The sequence below is a fragment of the Nakaseomyces bracarensis genome (assembly GCF_045282275.1).
Source record: "Nakaseomyces bracarensis strain CBM3 chromosome Unknown Scaff11_0, whole genome shotgun sequence".
NCBI lineage: Eukaryota > Fungi > Ascomycota > Saccharomycetes > Saccharomycetales > Saccharomycetaceae > Nakaseomyces > Nakaseomyces bracarensis.
The window spans coordinates 954,846-976,073 of NW_027263957.1; the positions used below are offsets into that span (position 1 = coordinate 954,846).

General features: G+C 35.2%; 10 protein-coding genes across 10 annotated transcripts; 4 read left to right on the plus strand and 6 right to left on the minus strand.

Annotated features, from left to right (window-relative positions):
* Positions 1-62: 62 nt before the first annotated feature.
* On the minus strand, positions 63-1,082 carry MAG1 (DNA-3-methyladenine glycosylase II; the record flags this gene model as incomplete). The annotated part of the gene is made up of 1 exon (XM_071053591.1): positions 63-1,082. The coding sequence occupies one exon, from the start codon at positions 1,080-1,082 to the stop codon at positions 63-65; it is 1,020 nt and encodes a 339-aa protein (XP_070910999.1).
* Positions 1,083-2,009: 927 nt separating this feature from the next.
* DDI1 (Ddi1p) lies at positions 2,010-3,254 on the plus strand (the record flags this gene model as incomplete). Its single annotated transcript, XM_071053592.1, has 1 exon — positions 2,010-3,254. One exon carries the CDS (start codon positions 2,010-2,012, stop codon positions 3,252-3,254), a length of 1,245 nt encoding a protein of 414 aa, XP_070911000.1.
* Positions 3,255-3,422: 168 nt separating this feature from the next.
* Positions 3,423-6,044, minus strand: UBP5 (putative ubiquitin-specific protease UBP5; the record flags this gene model as incomplete). Its single annotated transcript, XM_071053593.1, has 1 exon — positions 3,423-6,044. One exon carries the CDS (start codon positions 6,042-6,044, stop codon positions 3,423-3,425), a length of 2,622 nt encoding a protein of 873 aa, XP_070911001.1.
* Positions 6,045-6,830: 786 nt separating this feature from the next.
* Positions 6,831-8,066, minus strand: FTR1 (high-affinity iron permease FTR1; the record flags this gene model as incomplete). The annotated part of the gene is made up of 1 exon (XM_071053594.1): positions 6,831-8,066. The coding sequence occupies one exon, from the start codon at positions 8,064-8,066 to the stop codon at positions 6,831-6,833; it is 1,236 nt and encodes a 411-aa protein (XP_070911002.1).
* A 1,249-nt stretch (positions 8,067-9,315) lies between these two features.
* On the plus strand, positions 9,316-9,579 carry LSM5 (RNA-binding protein LSM5; the record flags this gene model as incomplete). Its single annotated transcript, XM_071053595.1, has 1 exon — positions 9,316-9,579. The coding sequence occupies one exon, from the start codon at positions 9,316-9,318 to the stop codon at positions 9,577-9,579; it is 264 nt and encodes an 87-aa protein (XP_070911003.1).
* Positions 9,580-9,621: 42 nt separating this feature from the next.
* On the minus strand, positions 9,622-11,487 carry SCC4 (cohesin-loading factor complex subunit SCC4; the record flags this gene model as incomplete). The annotated part of the gene is made up of 1 exon (XM_071053596.1): positions 9,622-11,487. The coding sequence occupies one exon, from the start codon at positions 11,485-11,487 to the stop codon at positions 9,622-9,624; it is 1,866 nt and encodes a 621-aa protein (XP_070911004.1).
* Positions 11,488-12,318: 831 nt separating this feature from the next.
* On the plus strand, positions 12,319-13,035 carry SPT15 (TATA-binding protein; the record flags this gene model as incomplete). Its single annotated transcript, XM_071053597.1, has 1 exon — positions 12,319-13,035. One exon carries the CDS (start codon positions 12,319-12,321, stop codon positions 13,033-13,035), a length of 717 nt encoding a protein of 238 aa, XP_070911005.1.
* Positions 13,036-13,932: 897 nt separating this feature from the next.
* Positions 13,933-15,294, minus strand: PEA2 (Pea2p; the record flags this gene model as incomplete). The annotated part of the gene is made up of 1 exon (XM_071053598.1): positions 13,933-15,294. One exon carries the CDS (start codon positions 15,292-15,294, stop codon positions 13,933-13,935), a length of 1,362 nt encoding a protein of 453 aa, XP_070911006.1.
* A 1,763-nt stretch (positions 15,295-17,057) lies between these two features.
* On the plus strand, positions 17,058-17,936 carry SPI1 (Spi1p; the record flags this gene model as incomplete). Its single annotated transcript, XM_071053599.1, has 1 exon — positions 17,058-17,936. The coding sequence occupies one exon, from the start codon at positions 17,058-17,060 to the stop codon at positions 17,934-17,936; it is 879 nt and encodes a 292-aa protein (XP_070911007.1).
* Positions 17,937-18,617: 681 nt separating this feature from the next.
* Positions 18,618-21,119, minus strand: UBP3 (mRNA-binding ubiquitin-specific protease UBP3; the record flags this gene model as incomplete). Its single annotated transcript, XM_071053600.1, has 1 exon — positions 18,618-21,119. One exon carries the CDS (start codon positions 21,117-21,119, stop codon positions 18,618-18,620), a length of 2,502 nt encoding a protein of 833 aa, XP_070911008.1.
* Between the last annotated feature and the right edge of the window lie 109 nt (positions 21,120-21,228).

Here is a 21,228-nt window from a genome sequence, read left to right on the forward strand (position 1 = left end):
CATAAATATTTATAAAATTTGATATTGATCTAAAGATTATGATGAAGTTCATAAAAATAAATTTATTCATTAACGCTAGTTTTCGTGCTTGTAAAGTCGGTTTCAGTTTTGATAATGGCATCAATATCAGTACTGGCCATTCTCCACATAAGAAAACTGAATACTGTTCGGTAGGGTGAAAAAAATGACGAAAGGGTATCCAAAATGTCCTCATCGTATACCTTCCAATTAAATTTTTTGTGTTTGATTTTACTTTTTTTTATTGTCCCTCTATTTCTCATCACCCTTTCGAGTATTTCAGGTCTAGTTGAAAGGTAATTTGCACACCCTCGAGCAATTCCGACATCGTCAGGGGCAAATATATCCATTCTATATAAACCAGTCATCAGAAACATCTTCGCACTCCATGGCCCAATTCCTTTTATATTGGTAACCAGATCATCCATTATCTCTTGGTCATTGTCTTCATCCTTAAATAGAACTTTGATTCTCTCTTCATTGTCATTGAAATAGTTAGCTAATGAAATAAGGTATTCTCCTTTTTTTTTACTCAAACCACACTTTATAATGACCTCCTTCTTCTCTGGATCATCCATATCTTTCTTCACAGTTTTATGATCAGGAAATTTACCATCATAGAGTGTGACAAACCTCTCTCTTATCGATCTGGCAGCGCTGTTACTAAGTTGCTGTGAGATTATAGCACTCGCTAATCTTGTAAACTTATCATGAAGATCGTCAACATGAGGCCTGCTCTTCAAGAATAATGGAAAATCCTTGATTAAGACATACCTTATAAGCGTGGGGTCTACACCTAATATTTTCTTGCATGCAACTTGAAATTCTGGCACATGTTTCTCCAGGAACTCATCACTTAACTCGGGAAGAGGACCATTTTCTATCCTTACCTCTTTAGTTTCTTTTTTAACTATCGAGATTTCATGTATTGTTGGTTTCTCATTGATCCTAACCCTTTTCTTAGCAGACTCTAAAACCACATCTACTTCCTCTTCCTTCACAGCAGCTAATTCGGCATTAGCTGTTGCTAACTTCTTCGTAGTACTCCTTAGTTTCCTAATCATCACGAAGAAATTATTTAAACTTTTATGATTAGCCAAAGATAATATAGAGTCTTATCGGTAATTTGTTTCCTATTCTCTACCCACTAAATACACTACTGTAAAATTTAGTCATCGTCTCCATCCCTAGAGAGGCAAATTTATGAATTTCTTAATTTAGACTAGCGTAGAAGTATAACTTATCGTCTCCAATGAGTGGCAACGAGTACAAACCTCATAGAGAACAGCAACACACATATACCTCTCGTCTAGTCAGTCAAACACAAAATCCAGTACCAGTGAAAAGTTTATCGACTTAGAGTTCACTCCTACCAGACATAATACATTTTGGTCTTCCCGTAAATCACATTCTCGAAAAACGTAAATCATGTGCCTACTAGGCGTAAATCATCGGAAACCAAAAAAAATGTGTCAAGAACATGCTTAAAATTATAGTGAGGCCGAGAAACAAATCTTTATTAGCTAAAAGTACTTCTCCAGTATGTTGCTCAAAATTAGTTATTTAGTCAAATGGCTATAGTTGTCTGATTTGTAACAGTGTAGGGCTGTGTTTTTATTTGTAGCAGCTAGGACTGTTCCCCAATGCTGATGGCTAACATTTTCGAGGATCATGAAGATAGTATTTGTTTGCTCTTCGCTGATATACAATGACTCTAATATGAACTGTTAAACTCACTGATATATGTATTTATAATACAGATGTAGATCACGTGCATCTAGAGTGATATGGGTGGCGATGTAGGGGAGGAGGAGGCGAACCTTTGCATTGTCTGAATAGCTATGAGTGCTATAATTGTGAAATACTAAAATTGCTTGCATTAGTTTACATAAAGCTAACTGATAGTACAGCAAGTTATAGATTCCTTTCAATAAAAGGAAATATTTATTTGTTATAATTGCTAAAAGGAATAATAATAATAAAAAAAAAAAATGATGTTAACAGTCTCGAATGAAATCAACGGTGAGGTATATGGGCCTTTGGAAGTCAGCAGTGATATGAATCTAGTTGATTTAGTGGCTTTGCTAGAAATTGATTGTGGTTTTGACCTTAAACAGCACGATTTATATTTTAATACAATTCTTCTCGACCCTAATGCTAAAAAAACTTTAAAAGAGTTGGGCCTAGGTGATGATGATTTAATTTTGATGCGTAGAAAGGTTACAGCTGTAGATATGGGAATGTCACCACAACCTTTAGCTGAAATTAGTGAAGATGAATATATTGAGAGATTTAGACTAGAACTCCTCGGTAATCCAGCTCTTAGACAGAGCCTTCATATGCCATTCGATGACATTAACGAATTGGTAAATGACAAAGAAAGATTTAAAGCAAAGTTAGGACCGTTAATTGCTCAAAGAAGAGGTGGATCTACGTCTACTAACCCATACGGAGTACCGGATGCAGAATATAACAGATTAATTGCTGATCCAGAAAATCCAGAAAATAAGAAAAAACTGGAAGAGTTGAAAGATAAACAAGTAATTGATGAACAGCTTCGTAATGCCTTAGAATATACTCCAGAAGTTTTTGCACAAGTTAGTATGTTATACATCAACATGGAAATTAATGGTCATCCTGTCAAGGCTTTTGTCGATTCTGGTGCTCAAATGACAATAATGTCTCCTAAACTTGCAGAAAAAACTGAATTAAAGAGATTTATTGATAAAAGATTCATTGGTGAAGCTAGAGGTGTTGGAACTGGTAAAATTTTGGGTAGGATACATCAAGCCCAAGTGAAAATTGAATCACAATTTGTACCTTGCAGTTTCGTTGTATTAGATTCAAATGTTGATTTGCTTCTGGGTTTGGATATGTTGAAGAGGCATCAAGCTTGTATAGACCTGGAAAATAATGTATTAAGGATTGCTGGTACCGAAACAAAATTTCTAAATGAGGCTGAGATCCCGAAGGATACTAACGTTGATATGTTAGGAAATCCGCAAACAAAATCTACGCAAATACCTTCTGCAAAGAAAGCTAAGCCTTCTATAACAGTAACCCCCAAGGTCAGACCTACTACAAATAAGCCCGAAAATAATGCCGGAGCTGGTTCTTTCCCTGATGCAACTATCAAACAACTCATGGATTTAGGTTTCTCAAGACAAGAAGTTATACAGGCCTTGACTAAAACGAACGGAAATGCTGATTTTGCAGCCTCTTTACTGTTTCAGTAAATATTATGTATATAATTCAAAAAGAATTAATGAGTAATTCTCAAGTATAGTCTATTTTTAAAAATTATGTCGTAACCTAAAATATAACGTTAATGAAGAAATATGCAATTCATTACTCATTATCATTAGTAGTTCTATTCATGTAAAAACACTATAAAATCGTTAGAGTTACTTCTCCATTGTTCTATGGTAAAATAAAACATATGCACTAGGACTAATGAACTCATTTTTAAATCTAACTTGACGATGAACAGTATCATCAAAATATATCCAGCCATTAGCAGAACCTTTATTAACATATGAGGTATAATGACCACCATACAAACTACCAAAGTGACATGCTGCAGCATATAATTGATACTTGAACGGCGGAATTTGACCTCTTGTTGGAATTTCATCTGTTATACCAGGTGGTAGTTTACCATCAAAATCATTGGCCCAAAATGGTGTCAAATCTAATTCGGCAGGATATCTTACAAATATATTATTTTTATTCAGCATATTATCAAATCTCTTCAGATGAATAATAAGGTTCTTAGGAAGCCTAGTAATAGTTAGTTTCTTGGTCGATGGTTGTTTTTTCTGACAGTCTGGGCAGAACCATTCTTCTTCCACCTCTAAATTCTCTATTTTTGTAAATTCAAGGAAACAGTCCAATAAACTGCAACTTTTTCCAGATGGCACTGGTACGGAGAGAACAGAAAATGCCTGGTAGGTGGTAGATGTTCTGCTACAAACCTTACATCTAAGCTGTGAGGCATACTGGCCTTGAAATAAATCAACAATAATACTGAAATCAGTGGTTAGATATCTCTCCCATTCAATACCTGATGCAATTCTAAGAGATAAATTTTCTCTCATTTTTTCCGCTGCAGGAGATAATTCCTTAAGAGGTGGGTTCGCACCACATTGGTTAAGGTCTTCATGAAGACCATCAAGCAAAAACTGACAAAATTCGAGGCAGTCCTGTTGACTTGAGTCCTTAAAAAGTGAATTTATTGAACCGCATGCCATTTTAAAATGTAGTGTTTTGACAGGTTGTGATTTCTTACCATGTTTCGCTGACAATCCTTCCTCATACATAGTTTTAACTAATTTAGCAAAGTTATTTGACAAAACCCCTTTAGAGCCTAATTTGCTGTCTTTATTGATGTGCTTTGCATAATTACCATTCAAAAATATCTGCAGTAGTTCGTGGGTAGCCAGGATACATTGGATAATACAGTTAATATAACAAGAATTTCCCATGTTTTCGAGACCAACCATTATTTCGGTTTCAAAAATATTCGGTGTCTTGGGTTTGTTGTCTCTCCGATTTATTTTATCAGGCCTAGATGGCATTGGAGGTAGTTGTGGTTCTGCAGATGAACTTCTTACTATAGGTGCTGTACTTTCTCTGCTGTTAATACTAGGGTTATGTTGAGAATTAGACCCATTACTTAAGTCTTTTCTCAACAAGTATGACCTAGATAGGTCTGGAAATACGTTGTTTCTACCGTTCAGTTTTGGACTGCTAGAAGTTTCCACTCGGGTATTTAGGTTTTGATTGATGTTAGTAACCGGATCTGGTGAGGTGGATAGGCTTCTTATAGGAACACTATGAGTAATATGGGGTGTTTGGGGATAGTTGGTCGAACGAAAGCTCTGAGCATCGAATGATCCATGCCCTGGTATCGAATCTGCCTTTGTTGATGGTAAAGGTGGTAGAGGTGATTTCGGCATGGGGTTAATTGATGGCATATTGTGTCCTATAGTTCCAGACGTCCTGCGTTCCTGTAGGGGCATACCTATAATTCCATTTCCGCCGCTAAATCCTCTAGGTCTGATGTGCCTAATTTCTTTAGATTTCTCAATCTCTCCTCCATTTTTCATCCAATTTTGTAATGAATCACTCAAGAAAAATACCTTCGTCTTATTCAAATCTAGAGGTTTCGAGAACGACCTTTGGATAATGATACCTAAGAGAACTTTCAGTTGTTGGAAATAAAAGTTTGATTTCTCTTCTAAGTCTGTGTACAATACAATATAGGGAAACTCATCTCTCCTTTGAAAAATTTGTATTTCAGCTTTGGGTGAGGGAATCATGGATATCTTTTCAATTTGCTGGTCTGAATAACTTTCTTTGAAGGATATTGGTTCAATGCAAATGACATTTTTTGTTTTTATATGGTTTTGATCGTATTCCAATTTTGGCCGCACGTCTATCAGGAGAACACCATCTTCATTGAACTTGATTAGAGATAGTAATTCTCTACATGAAATACCGGAGCCAGACTTTTTTGTATTTATGCTCTTGACATCATCCATTAAGATTGATTTGTCTTGTTTATGCTGTAATATCATAGGTTTCGTATTTACGTTTGTCTTGTCGGATTCAGAATATCTTATGATAATGTTTTTGATATAGTTAATCTTTTTATCATTTTCCAGCCTAGAAAACAAAGTATAATATATCTTAATCAGTTCAGCCTGTAGTGCAGTTGCATTCGGTCCCGTGGCTGCTTCAAATTCACCGAGATGTGGTATTATCTTCGTTATAAAATTATGAACAATTTTGTAGTAAACGTAGGCAGATTTGCAGGATTCAATAACGTTCTTAGTGTCAGTATGATCCAGACTTTTGATCTTCTTGACTTCATCGGAATAGTTCTCATAGGTGTCTATACATTCCTGTAACACATCCTGAAGGTTTAGCTTCACATCTTCACTAAATACAAACTCATCCGCCACACTAGAGAGTTTCACCAAAGTTTCGTTCTTCCTACTGATCGGCTGTTCAACATCTGGCATTTTCTCTATATGATCCGTATTTATATCTCCTCCCTTTCACTATACCACTCTAATTTGTAGAAAAAAATAAATAATAAAATTTTAAAGATCAAAGTATTAGAAAACCTTAGTTATATCACCGTCTTCGCACTGATATGATTAATAATATATAATATAGTTGGTAGCTTATTGAATCTTCGAGAGAAATAAAAAGTTCAGAGTAATTTTAAGGAGTATAAGCATGTATATGTCCTTGTTGAGGCGCCCGCTTCTAGGATAAAGAACATATTTATTTTAAATTGAATCAATATTAAAATAAAGCAAAATAAAGGGCACCCTCGTCTCAATGAACTTTGCCTGGCATAAACCTGGCCAATATTTAAAAAAGGCATATGATACATCGTATATAGTTATATCAAATAATTAGAGTTGATAGTGATTAATGAACATATTAATAAAAAATACAATCTAGATTTTCTTTTTTCTAATTTTATACAATTGATATTAGCCATATTGTTTTGGTTTTCTATAGATTTGACTTATATAAGTTAGTTGTTTTATTCCTGATTCATAAATACAAGGCGAAATGGAAGTTAAAACAATAGTAAAAAGGAGATATAAAAAAAGATTATGAAGCTTCTTACTTCTTTAATTATTAAAAAATCGATTTATGCTTTTTTTATTATTATTATTATTATTATTATTACGTGTGAAGTAGAACTTTAACAATTTTTTCATAAATTTATCCTATTTATATTATTAAGGACAAAGTAGGAAAGAAAAATAATTGGTGGGTTATGATATATTTTAATCGGAACTGTTAGTAGTGATTCTATAGTCCAAGACTCTGTTATTTTCCTTAGCTTCTTCCTTAGATGAGCGACCAGCTAGTAAAGAAGAGCTATCATGGGCTTCTGTGTTAGCTTCTCTTTCAATAATGTCACCTTCTTCGGTGAATTCGATGTTGTCCATACGGTTAAACAGTTCTGCCTTCTGTTCTTCAGTAAGTTCGAACTTCTTCTTATTCTTAATCCAGTAACCTGGGTTTAGGTGTCTTAGCTTCAAGTTTGGCAAGAAAGGCAGGTGACCATGTCTTTCTTCGTACATCATCAACATTAAGACCATGATTAGGACAGCCCAGTAAATATTATATGATAGGATACTGGATAAGTAACCAGTATTTTGCCATCCGAGTAAGGCATTGAAAATATCCCAACCATTGTCCAGTTCTGGGTTGCAACAATTGATATGATAGACAGCTTTGTGAATGTTATAGGAACCGTTACCATCACCACCTTCCGATGCATCACCACCAGAAGCCTTGTTGAAGCGGTAGTTTTCAAAGAACCATGCACCTCTGGAAAATAGACCAGCAGCAATTAGGTATAAGATGGATGTTGAGATGACCAAGAAAACCTGTAAAGAAGATCTGGAGGCACCGTAGTATAATAGCCATCCGACAAAGGCACCAGCAAGTAAACCGACAACAACAGGTAGTGGGTAGGCAGAAGCATGAGAGCCCTTTGTAGTAATACCTGCACCAGCAACGAACACAACAGCTTCTAAACCTTCTCTTAGAACGGTGATGAAAGGCAAGAGAAACATAGCGTAACGCCTACTCAAGAATCCAATGTTGAACCAATCACTTCTCTTAGTTGGGGATTCGACTAACGATCTTGCAATTTTGACTCTCCATTTACTCTGCATCTTGTTTATTCTTAACATAGGAATACCCATCATACTGATCATAACGGTAGCAATCATACAAAAGATACCTTCCCATAGATCTTCCGCACTACCGAAAATATCCTTCTCTAATGAGTAATATGCACCAATGAAACCAGCACCAATAGCCAAACAAATGAAAAACCCTAGGAAACAACCGATCCACACATGTTTCCTTAACCGCTTGTACAGCTGAACATCTTTATCACCAATGGCTTGCTTCAAGAAAGATAGCAGAATTGAGATCACAATGACTGCTTCTAAACTCTCTCTGAATACAACGAAAAACACTGCCACGTTGAAGACCTTGTTAGGCATTGTTATCTAATGTTGTAGTTTTTTATAGTTTACTTTTTATACTCTTCAATCTGAGTGAGCAAATATGTACTTACATCTCAAATTACATTTGCTCATATTTTGCTCTCCTTCTTATATATTAAAAAATACTTGCTCGTATATTAACTCAATGAATGCACCTCTGTTACAACAGATAATGATATATTATCTCCAATTGAATGCAGCAGCAAAAATGAAATGGTTCACTAAAAAAAAAAATTGAAAAAAACTTAAAATTTAAAACTTCTCTCATGTTTCTTCAACTATTTCTAACACTTTGTCTATAATTAATTTTAATATTTTAATTTTGACATCATCCTGGGTGCAGTTTCTTGAATCATCAATTAAACCCATCCGATTGTAACTTCGGTGTTGTGCAGTATATTCTTCGACTGCATCCATTAATCAATAAATTAGTTGTCTTTTTTTCGTATTTTTTTTTTTTCTGGGTGTAATTTTCCATTCTATCTTCTTGGTTGGACAATAATGCAACCAATTGGATAAATATTCATGAAAGGAAAATTTCTGATGATTGTATATCAACTCCGCTTAGATAACTCCACGCAATTCATTTCACTTGTTCTATATTTACCCTATTTCGATAAAAATCGTTATTTTCCTTTTTCTTTTTTTTTTCTTTTTTTCTTTACCTTTTAATTTTCCAGAGTAGTGTCGCTTATACAGATAAATCTCATCCCCACTGATCCATCGCGTGCTTGCTTTATTTAGGCCTGATATCAAGTTGCTCTGTACCTAACAGCACCTATTTAAAACTCAGCGGATTCTTCGGTGAACTAAATATCATTTATCCGAAAGAAACAGCTGCACGGGACATGTAGACAGGACCATCACTTTTCTTCTTTCTACTGGAAATGGTTTCTCCGTTGGTTTTTTTATGCACCCGTATATTATTTTACGGTATTAATTGCATGTATTCCCGTTAGCTGCCACTTCGGTTGGGTCTTCGTTAATAATGTTTATCATGATATATCGTAAAGTGTTATAACTTGACATGCATTTTTTATGATTTTTCCACATTCTATTTTTTTTTTGTCTCAGTTTACGTAGATACCGTAATTTATTTTTGTTTATTCTAACTACCAGACGCTAATTTTTTGTAGAAGATACAATTTCTAAAATCTCTTCTTATTAGAAGTTAATTTATATTAAAGTGTGGAGGGGAATTAATCTGTGAGTGAGACAAGCAAAAAAAGACACAACCAGTTTTATAATGAGTTTGGATGTGTTACCTTTGGAAGTAATTGATAGAACTGTTGACAAACAAGTTCATATAATACTACAATCTCATCGTGAGTTTAAAGGTAAATTACTCGGATTCGATGAGTTTGTAAATGTGATACTAGAAGATCCTGTTGAATACACTACTGAGGTAGTAGGGGGAAATGAATTGAAGAGTGAGGTAGTTATGGAGCACCACGGAAGGATGCTGTTGAGTGGTAACAATATTACAATGTTGGTACCTTTGCAACAATAATTTAGAACAAAGAAGAATAATATCGCAATGTTAATAGTGTATTCACTCATGTAAAATATCGTTAAGTTTAGATCGTGTGTACACAACTTCTTTATGTTTCATACTTACTGTATAATTCATTAATGCCCATAGTCCCATCACATAACGTACACTTTTGTTGACAGACAAGTACTTGTTACAGTTTTTGAAGCATTTCTCTGATATACGGGTCATGATTTGTAAATCCTGTTCAAATAATCGTCCGCCTAGGTAGTTAACCATTACCAATAAAAGTACACCATGCTTCAATTTGAAATCTCTTTGAGATTCACTTCCATAGAATTTATTATTGTTATAGTATAATCTCAATCTCTCCATATGATGAATCCGTTCTTCATCAGTGGTAGGTAGGGGACTCCATGTAAAGGGTTCGGTATGGCTAATAACCCATATCATAGAAAGAGTAACATCCCAAACATTATTATTTTGTAGATCACTCTCCCGATAGAGTGTTTCAATTTTACTCCATATCTCATTACTGCGAGAGATATATTCCGATTTTGAGCTTGGGTTTTCGCTTACCATACTGGTTAGGATTAAATAACTATTAATAAGAGATATCATTTTAATTTCCACGCTAGGGTTACTTACGGCAATGGATTCATATCCGTCCAAAACTTCATTTACATCAACATCAGGATTTATCTGTTTTGCCATTACATCACATAGGCCCCCGTACATACCAAACATTTCCTTACCAATTGATTTTCCTTCACCAATAAATGCAGGTCCTCTCAAAAGCATTTGTTCCCACATCTTGTAAAAAGATGTAGATTCTAGAATAGATTGATACCAACAAATCTGAGAGTCCCATTCATTTAATGACCTGTCCATTTCATTATGACTCTCATTAATAAGAATACTTATTGTTCCTTCTACTTTAGGAAGGAATTTTGATGAGAAATTTGCCTTCGGGTCGTAACAGTTAATGATATAACTTATACTTTGGAACAATAGTAAGATATTCTTTAAGTTCCTGTATTCGAAAATTGATCCAATTTGTAGTTGCAGCTTAATTCCATCTGTAACCTCAATCTCGTAACCACCATGTAACTCATTCTTATGTCCTTCAAAAAACTCTTTGAAGGCATTTAAATGTGAGGTGATATTTTTATCTGTAAATATTTCCATAAGTAATTCAGTAGCCAAGCGCCATGCATACAATTTCGCATTTGTGTTATCAACGGTAATTTCTTTTATGAGATCGATTAGTTCTGGATTGATAACCTTCCTTCTCTTTAATAAGAACGCCGCGTAATTCAAGACTAGGAAACTCCTCCATTCATGGGTTAGGTTGTTTTTATCATTTATCAGTTCCATGAATCTTTCATGCACCCTGCTATATTTTCTGAGCTTCATACTCAGAACTAGTACCACATACTTGAACACGGGAATCCAGCTCTTATATTTATAGGTATTTTTCTCTTCCACTAAGTTTTCAAGGTAAGAGACGTATTCGTGACAGTTCTTGAGTGCTAAATCATAGTGAACTCGATCATCTCTGCGTAACGGCACGGTGTATAAGGTCAGAAACTCGCACACTAATCGATCTCTAAGTAATTGATCACTATCTTCATGATTCTTGAACCTTTCTCGAAGGCTGGATAGATGCATTTCAGCAAGCTGACACGAGTGGGTTTCATCGAGCAACAACTTCACTAGCTCAAGTGTAACTTTGGAGTCCTGCTCCACATCAAGAACGAACCGCGATTTAAGTAGCTGTAAACATTGTATACCACTATTGATTAAACTATAATATTGTGTTAACTGCTCCTCATTACTTACTCTCCCACTATTTTCATGAGCACAATTAGTATATTCCTTGTAAAGCCGCCATACTTCACCAGCATTTAATTTGATCTCAGCCATTTTATATATATATCGTTGTTGTTATTGCTTACCTTAATGTGCAAGTGTACCTCAACAGCATAATATGTAGTATTAATAGAGATACGATGCCTTTCGGGATAATTGATATCCTCATCGCCAGATCTCATTAAACGCGAAGGATGGCGCTAAATATAAAAAAGAAAGAAAAAAAAACGAAATACAAAAACTGAACTTCGTTACCCGGCTCATTTAATATCCGGGTAAATATGTTATAGTTTATGACGATATTATCACGTTTCTTGTATCATTATACGTTATATCACATGATATACTGTTATACATTACGAACAATCATGTGACTTTGTCTACTGTAAAGAAAAAAAAAAATCCCAAAAAAAAAAAATATTCCGATGTGTGTGTGTCTGTACTAGCAGTTGAAAGCCTTTTTTGTTTTTAAAGGTTATATATAACACTATTTTGAAGAAGTTATATAGCAATACGTTGTTACAAGTCACTTCTGAGTTGTGTGTTTTGTGATTTAACTAGGATTGTTGTAATCTTTCAAGACGGTTCTAGGGCGGAAAGAATATCATAGCTGTGTTTATTTTTATTCATCCTTTTTTTGAGTGTGGGGTGATAATCTTCGATATATTGTCATAACCAAACAACGATACTAAAGATCTAAGTTTAAATATAGGAAACTGAGATAAATTAAAAAGATATAGCCAATATTAGAAGCTCTTTTTCCTGGAACAATATTAATTTAGATCATTTTTTTATTCAAAAAAACAAAAAACAAAAAACAAAAAAAAAAAGTGATCAAGGTTTGTTATTAGTTTCTTTATTATCCATATTTGAAAAATTATTACAATGACTGATGAGGATCGTATGAAGGAGTTCAAAGAAGCTAATAAAGCTGCTTTCGAATCAAGTGCGAGGGAAGTATGGGAAAAACAGGTGAAGGAGAATGAAGATAAGAATACTGATGAGTTGGTAAAACCTGAGGGTAAAGGGGAGGATGATGAGGATGATGATGCTGCCACTTCTGGTATTGTACCCACGCTGCAAAATATTGTTGCCACTGTTAATCTTGGTTGTAGACTTGATTTGAAAACTGTGGCTCTGCATGCACGTAATGCAGAGTATAACCCAAAACGTTTTGCAGCCGTCATCATGCGTATTAGAGAACCAAAGACCACAGCACTTATTTTTGCCTCTGGTAAGATGGTTGTTACTGGTGCCAAAAGTGAGGATGACTCGAAACTAGCAAGCAGGAAATATGCTAGAATTATTCAAAAAATTGGTTTCGCCGCAAAGTTTACTGATTTCAAGATTCAAAATATCGTCGGCTCTTGTGATGTCAAATTCCCTATACGTTTAGAAGGTTTGGCATTCAGTCACGGTACTTTCTCGTCGTATGAACCCGAATTATTCCCAGGTTTGATTTATAGAATGGTTAAACCTAAGATTGTCTTACTGATTTTCGTTTCTGGTAAGATTGTTTTAACAGGTGCAAAGCAGAGAGAGGAAATCTACCAGGCTTTTGAAGCTATATACCCGGTGTTGAGTGAATTTAGAAAAATGTGAAGCACGCTTTTAACTTATTATTTCTCAAAAAAAAAAAATATAAAAATAAAATAAAAAAATATACCAGGACTGTAACAATAGAGAGTATTACTTCTAATATAATACAAAAAAAAATGGTAACAGAACTCTAACTATGATAAATCTTCAAAAACCTAGTTTATATATTAGAGGAGTGTTTGAAATTGAGCTGAATTTATTGATAACTGAGTTATGTCTATCATATGATAGAAAGATAACTTGTTCTCTCTCTCTCTTATTTTTCTTTTTCATTTTAATTGATTCTTCCTCATTGTCTTTTCCTGTTCTACGAGAATCACTACCTATTCTAAATTCAAATGACTAACTGAAACATGAGCAGAGCAAAAGCCTACTTCAAATAATTTTGTGGTATTCAGTTTTTTACCTCATTGTTACTGTAACGATTACGTTATTGGTTCTCAGAAAGAATTTTGTTAACCCAAGATTGATTTCATGTCTGCTTCATTTACGATAATTTCAGTATTTGATTTGATAATTATTCAGAATTTACCTTATTCATATAAAAGTAAATGTGATTATGTACAATATTTAAAATTAATGTTATAAACCTTAAGATCATTCATTATTTCCTTGCGAAAAAAAAATTTTTTTAAAGGAATACAGTTACGCATAATTTTTTATGAATTAATGTATATAATATTACAAACTGTCGTGTCCGTGCTATCTATTGCCTAGTCAATCCCGCAATTATTAATGCCGAAGATTTTTAAGTATAAATTGAACAAGACAAATGACTAAGTGTTGTCATCAAGTGATATAACGTATTAGAATACTTGGAATATGATAAGATACTTGATCACTGAACACAATGATTCACTACCTAATTTTATGACTTGAAAGAAATATCCATTATACCATTCAATCCTTAAGTTCGTCGAGTTCCAACTCCAGTCTTTGTCTCTTTTCTCTTTCTTCTGATAGTTCTTTCTCGTATTTTTTTTGTGTTTCTATAATCATTCTCTTAAATTCGTTTCTCATAACTGTAATAGAGTGTGAATTGTTACTGCCAGGGGATGATGGTGAAGCTGGGGTGAATAATTCTGGAGCAATAATTGGTGAGGATATAGATAAGTTGTTTTCCGCATTTGACTTGCTAATTTCATCCTCGAGTGCTCTTTTCTTAGTTTCTGACTCTCGTAGTTTGTCTTCTAATTTGGAGACCTTGGAGTGGTACTTTAGTAGTTTATCTTGTAGTTCTCTGTTAGTTTTAGTTAGCTTACCAATAGTTTGGGATTGTTCTGCACGAGAATGTTCGAATTGCTTTGTTAAAAAAGAATGAGCTAGTTGTAGATCTTTCAATGCCGTCTCTAGCTCCTGGGTATCAATCGCATCAGCGTTATTTACTGGTGATGTTGAATGTTCCATGTCGATATTAGACGATCTATCGAGTGCGGGACTTTCAGTTCCCCTCGTATTAAGAATTTCATCAATTGCATTCTTTAAAAACTGTACAGGGTTATCAAGGTTGGTAGGTTTGACTTTGATTCCCCTCTTAATGGAATTGGAGATCAAGTAAGAGGTAAGGTCCTGGATCACCTCATTGGTCTCATCATCCATGGATTCATCGCTCTCATTGAGAGTCTTACCACTGAACACCTCAGAGTGAGACAAATTACTGTCCTTCAATAGCTCGAGCCCACTATTTCTCACGCCATTTCTACCGAAATCCGGGCGGTTGAAAACGCTTATGTTATGCGTAGTCAACTGGTTGTTGTGGTGGTGATTAGAACCGCTTCTACCGTTGCCTTGGTTGTGTTGTTGCGTCAACCTGTCCAGCTTTAACAACAACTCGGGTTCTAGCTCGGTGATAGACACCGACTCCAGCACAGACACCATAGCCTCATACCAGTCACGTGTCTGTGTACCACCGTTATTAAGAAGTTCATCGAGGTATAGTTTAGACCCCAGCATGCTCCTCCTCTTGTTGCGCTTGCTCTTTTTCTTGCTCTGTACGTAGTACAGGGCATATTCGCACGCGAGTTTCTTGTCGAGGTCTATGTCCAGGTCTCCATCCCCTTGTCCGTACAGCAGGAAGTCCAGTGAGTCAATATATGTATAAGGTCTGTTATGTTGCGGGTCGGAGCTGCTGGTGATATCCTTTGTCGACAAATACTGCATCAAGTCGTCGTAACCGAGTGGGTACTCATCATACCTCTGTGGAGAGAACAAAACAGGGTTAGCTCTCCTCAACAAATCCATATCATATTTGGAATCAATCATCTTCTTTAGAGTCTTGATATTCTTTATCTTCCTAATAGTTTTTGTTTTCTGTTTTATTTTTTTTTAATATTGCCAGTTTAGAAATAGTTAAAGATCAAGCTAATAATTAAAATAATGTAGATGATTGTTTATTTATAACATCCATTACCCATTGAAACCTCGGAAAGCTAAAGAGAAAGTATATTTTTACAGATAGTACGATGAGAGATGGGCTGGAGAGGAAGAACACGTAAACAGAACAGTTTAAGGTTTACAGTGAGACACAGAAACCACCGTACTAAACAACAAGAGACCATCCTTCAGATAAAGCCGCAGATCAACAACAAACAAAAACAAAAAAAAAACGCGAAAAAAAACAATAAACAAAAACACAAAAATACATTTACCCGGTATAGTCATATGCCTCTATCGTTCAATATTATATACCATTATACGTATTTGTCATATGATTCTATAACTGTTTGCACGAACTGGATCTCGGAGAAACCTTTCTTGCTGGTCTCGCTTTGTAGCAGTCACATGATATTTTTAATTCATTCATTTTTTAACAGAAAAAAAAAAAAAAAGGAAAGAGTGGGGGAAAAAAATATGGGCTCATGAAGATGGTGTGTACGTGTTAGAAATGCGTAGAGACAGAGAGTATGAGAGAAAAGGGCGTAGCACAAAGGAATAACAATAAAAAGTAAAGGCACGTAGCATTTTCAGGATCAAGGCAGAGACGGGGGGGAGGAGGGGCAGTTAGTTTGTGCAGTGCGCGAATTTAGTTAAAAAACACGCAGCGATAGTATTTTTTGGGTTTGTTTGATTTTTGGCGTTTGTTTTGTGAAGGGGTCTTGTAGTGGAAGATGAGATGAGATGAGATGAGATGAGAGGTGGGGTGGGAGGAGGCTGGCTAACAATTATTTTAGCTGATATATTAAAAATAAGTTACAGTGATAGTAGTTGGGAAGAACATTAACTAGATGACGTAGAGTTATGGAAAAGTATAAATAGTTTGTTGCGCCATTCTTCTCAAGCGCCTCTTAACTTTAAATAATGCCAAGACAATGGTAAAGAAAGAAAGAAAAAAAAATAAAACCTAAAAATAAAATACATTCTGGAGCATATTGATGAGATGAGCTGAGATGAAAGGAATTGCTATTTTTGTAGGCTCATTCTTAAAATATTCTCCACATATTCCCTCTCTTGTCTTTTGTTCTTATTTTATTTTTATCTTATTGCTGATCTTCCCTTTCCAATTCATAATGGAAAAAAGGGCTGATTTTGGCTGATATGAAAAGACAATATGGCTGAAATATCTTACTCCTTGTTTCCCTCGATGTAACTTAATAATAATAATAATAATATTGGACAATGAACTTTCCTTTGAAAACAATAATCCGTCCCTGAGAAAGGAATCGGCCTTGTCTTTTTTATTGTTATTATATTATTTCATTTCATTTTTTAAGCCCAATTCCTGTTTTTACTTACTAAGTGGCTCATTTCATCTTTACTGGGCTGTAATACTTATATTGTTAAGTTTTTTGTTTACTATTTACTTATAGTAATAAAAAAAAAATACTTGGTGGTGGATGGATGAAAAATACTGATTATATAAACTGCTACAATATATTTGAAATAAATTATAGAAATTGTGAATACTTCCTTATATACAAACGAAAGCGGGATAATAAGTCTATTAAAGGTATTAAAAATAAAACCAAAAATAACCCTAAACAGTATACAAAAAAAAAACTCAAACATTCATTAACATAAACTTACAGATGTTACAAAATTTATTTACTGTTTTAGTCGCTGCTGCCTTCGCTAGCGCTCAATTCCCAAATGGCACTATTCCTAGTGGAATGTCTGACGCTCCATCTGGTGTTCCATCTGATGTTCTATCTGATGTTCCATCTGATGTTCCATCTGGTGTTCCATCTGGTATGCCTTCTGGTGTTCCATCAAGTATGCCAGCTGATGATTCTCTTCTAACTGACGATGGTAGTATGACATTGCCATCAAAACTATCCTCTGCTTTGCATTTGAACCCAACTGCTATTGTTAGTAACGGTACTGTGACTAGCACTAGTTACGAAGTGGTCTCCGAGTTTACCACATACTGCTCTGAAGCCACTACTTTGCATTATAACAACAAGACTGTTGTTGTTACTGAACCAACGGTCATTACTATCACCGATTGTCCTTGTACTTTGACTCATGTTCACTCAGATGACGAGTTTGTCGAAGCCACTCAATCTGCTGTTACAACTACAAGAACCGAAGTTGTTTCTGAATACACAACCTACTGTCCAGAAGCTACTACTCTTACTGTTAACAATAAGACAATTGTAGTTACCGAAGCTACAACATTGACTATTACAGACTGTCCATGTACTCTAACCCATGTTGAGGAAAACAACAAGGTTGATGCTGCCGCAACAAGTACTGCCACTGGTGCTTCCGCTACTGCTGCTACTAGCTCTGCTACCAAGAAAAGCTCATCCTCTAAGGCTGCCAATAGCACTGTTACTACTAAGACTTCCAAGAGCAGCCAGTCTGGCTCATCTGCGGCTACTATCGAAACCGCCAGCAACGCAGGTGTTAAACAAACCTCTTCTGTATTCTTTGCAGTCGCTTGTATTTTAGTTTCTTTCTTTTGAACTAGAAAAAAATGATTGTTTAAAAAAAATATACAATCTCCCTTGAGTTACATAAAAAAATATTCTTTATACAATATATGATAAATAACCGAATTTGATAGGACCACTGATATTTCCTATAATGTACTGATATCGTTACAAAATTAATACAAGAACCATATTAATTATTTACCGTATAATGAATAGAATTGATATCTTGCTAAGTATATTGTAAAAATAGCATATAACCAATTCAAATTTTAATACATAAAAACATTTCGTTATTTTGTGTGAATCAAAATATTATTATAATAATCAACAAATTAGTATGGTTTCGTGGTCTAGTTGGTTATGGCATCTGCTTAACACGCAGAACGTCCCCAGTTCGATCCTGGGCGAAATCATTTGATTTTTTTGTTATATTTCATAATTTTTCTTGAAAGTTTTATGTTTTGGTTCTCGCTAACAGTATGGAAGTGAGTTTCTAATCTAATTTAATTTTAATCACTGGCAATTAATATCGAAATTATGTAGCTTAATTTTCATTACTGGAATTACTGATAGATGCTAATATAACTCTAGTGCATTAAAAGAATATATACATGCTACATTAGTGTATATAAGTAAAAAATATAGGAACATCTAGATCGATAAAAAATGCAAGCAAAAACTGGAACGTTATCATTAAGTCAAATAATCCTTTTATCCATGAACATTTTGATACATCAAGATATATGCTGTTCTAGTGTCTAAGTTATCTTCTCCACCCTTTAGAACATCATCATCCTTTAATTTTGTGATATTAACATCATCAATTCTATACCACGTACTAGAATCCTTATGGTATACATCAGCTGTGTAATGTCCACCATCTGGGCTCATACCGTGATGATATATCACACCTGACAGCTCGTAGGTTCTTGACTCGTTATTTCTAGCAGATGTTGGTGCAATGGATTCGTTAGGAATGGTTAGAGTATGTCCATAAGCGACCTTCTTTCTGATCTTCTCTATTCTACCACTGTATGCATTATAGTTTGTCATACCGTTATCCTTACCGGTATTACTAATGAAGGAGAATCTCTTTAGTTGAATTAATAGGACTTGAGGAAGTTTGTCAATAAATGTCTGCTTCTTGGCTTCGACATCATTACCAGAAGAAGACTTGAATGGTAATAATTCGAATTCACTAAACTTCTTGAAGGCACTTTCTAAATCGTTGACAGCTGGGTCAGAGATATCAAGTTGAATGGTTTGGAATGGATCCAAAGTGATAGATTGTGACTCCTTATTTTGAGGAATATCAAGTACAGAACGAAATTGTCCACCGAACAAATTTGAAACAGGTGAAGGGATAACTTCAACCGTCCTCTTTGCAGCAGTCTTGGTTTTCTTACCCTTTTTACTCGATACGCTAACTTCATGCCATCCTGATTCATCATTATTATCATCAGTAATAACACCATACTTAGTAATTTGTTCCTTTAGTTGAGCAGACATATTTTTAGAAAATTCAGCATCCTTATAACGGCTCAGATTACGTATGATGTAAATTCTTAAATCATCATCATGAATACTTTGAAGTAGGTTTTGTATTTCGTTATCAGTCAAGCCATCAATGGCTGAGACAAGTTCTTCATGTAATTGGTCCAATAAATGAGTTAAGAACTCCTCAGCATCCTCTTGATGGCCCCATTGCAAATCTCTAAACTTTGGCAATGTTGAGAGAGTCCTATAAAACTCATCAGGCTTAACTGCTTCCGTACTCGAAGCGTATGCTGGGACAGGAGATTTTTTACCGCTCGTCTTTTCTTTATTTTGATTATTAATTTCCTTCTCACTTTGCTTCTCCTTCTCATATGTTTCTTTATCAAACTTTTTGTAGATAGTCAAACATGCATCCAGCAATTTGGTTGAGGTATTACCAACCTTTGCACTCATATTTCTAGTGCTGACCACATTTAGTATATCAACAAAAGGAGTGCAATACAATAGAACCTGCAAAACAGAACTCATGAAGCATATATTGGCACTGTTAATAATGCCTCTTGGAATAATAGATTTGATTGGTAATTTATCCTCAGATTTAGCATTATCTAGGGTGTAACTAACATAATCTGGATCGAAGCACATTCTTAGGGCAATAGATCCTAGCGGTTCAACACCCTTTGGGGTTGCTGGAACGTACTTCTTAGCTTTCTTTTGTGGTTGTTGCTGCTGATGTGGTAAAGCTTGTGGTTGTGCTGAATTGGGGCGGGAAACTGGCTTAACTATGCTAGATTGTTTACCTCTGCTCAGAGCACTGGATGCAACAGCAGACCATGACTTAGCAGCCGGTTTAGGAGTTGGAGCTGGTGTAATATATGGAGTAGTTGATTCCTCAGATGGAGTTGGACTAACATTCTCAGCATTTTCTGGTGGAGATTGTTCCCTGACAGGCTCTTCTATAGAATTTGTAACCTTCTCTTCCTCCTTTTCCTCCAAAGGGCCATCCTCTGTTGGTGCCGCTTTTGTTTGCGATAGCTTCTCAGGTTTGATATCATTTACTATTTCTTCAACTGGAGGTTGTTCAGCCATTTTTGTTTCCTTTTTATCAATGTTTACTTCTGTCTTTTTTTCCTTTTCTTCAAAATTAAGTCCATCATCTATTTGGAGAGCTTTAAGTCTAAGATCATACCTCTTTGCCCTGGCTTCAACAAACTCTTTATCATTTGTGTTCAGAAATACAGGAAAGCCTTCCATCATTTCTTCATTGCCTTCATTTTTGATCTTACTGCAATCAAACTTAAACGGATCAGTTATAGTTGGAGTGTAAGATTTACCTGACCCGGAATTATTAGTCGTCTGAGGGTGATAACTAGCTGCATGAGAGCTGTTATGATAGTTATGTGTCTTGCCATTCGACAAATTAGCACTAGAATTTCCAGACCCCATGTTGTTCATGTTCCACTTTTTCTTAGAGCCACCAACACCACCATTAGCCTGCTGAGGCATCCCAGCACCAGGCTGGTACATCATCTGGCCCTGATTCATCATCCCAAAATGGTAGCCAGGAGCCTGCCCTGCATACATGTATGGGTTCTGAGAGTAGCCGTACATGACAGGCGTTTGGTACACCGGAAAATGCATGTTAGCCTGAGGAGGTGGTGGAGGAGAAGATGTCTTAGGGTACATAGAATATGATTCTTCCTGAGAGTCGTGCATTGTTTTTTTTCCTTTAGTTAGGTTGAAATGTCTTTTCTGTCTATAATCGGTCTTATCAATCTAAATGTTACGAAATACTTTTCTTTCAGGGAAAATTTTTATGAAACTT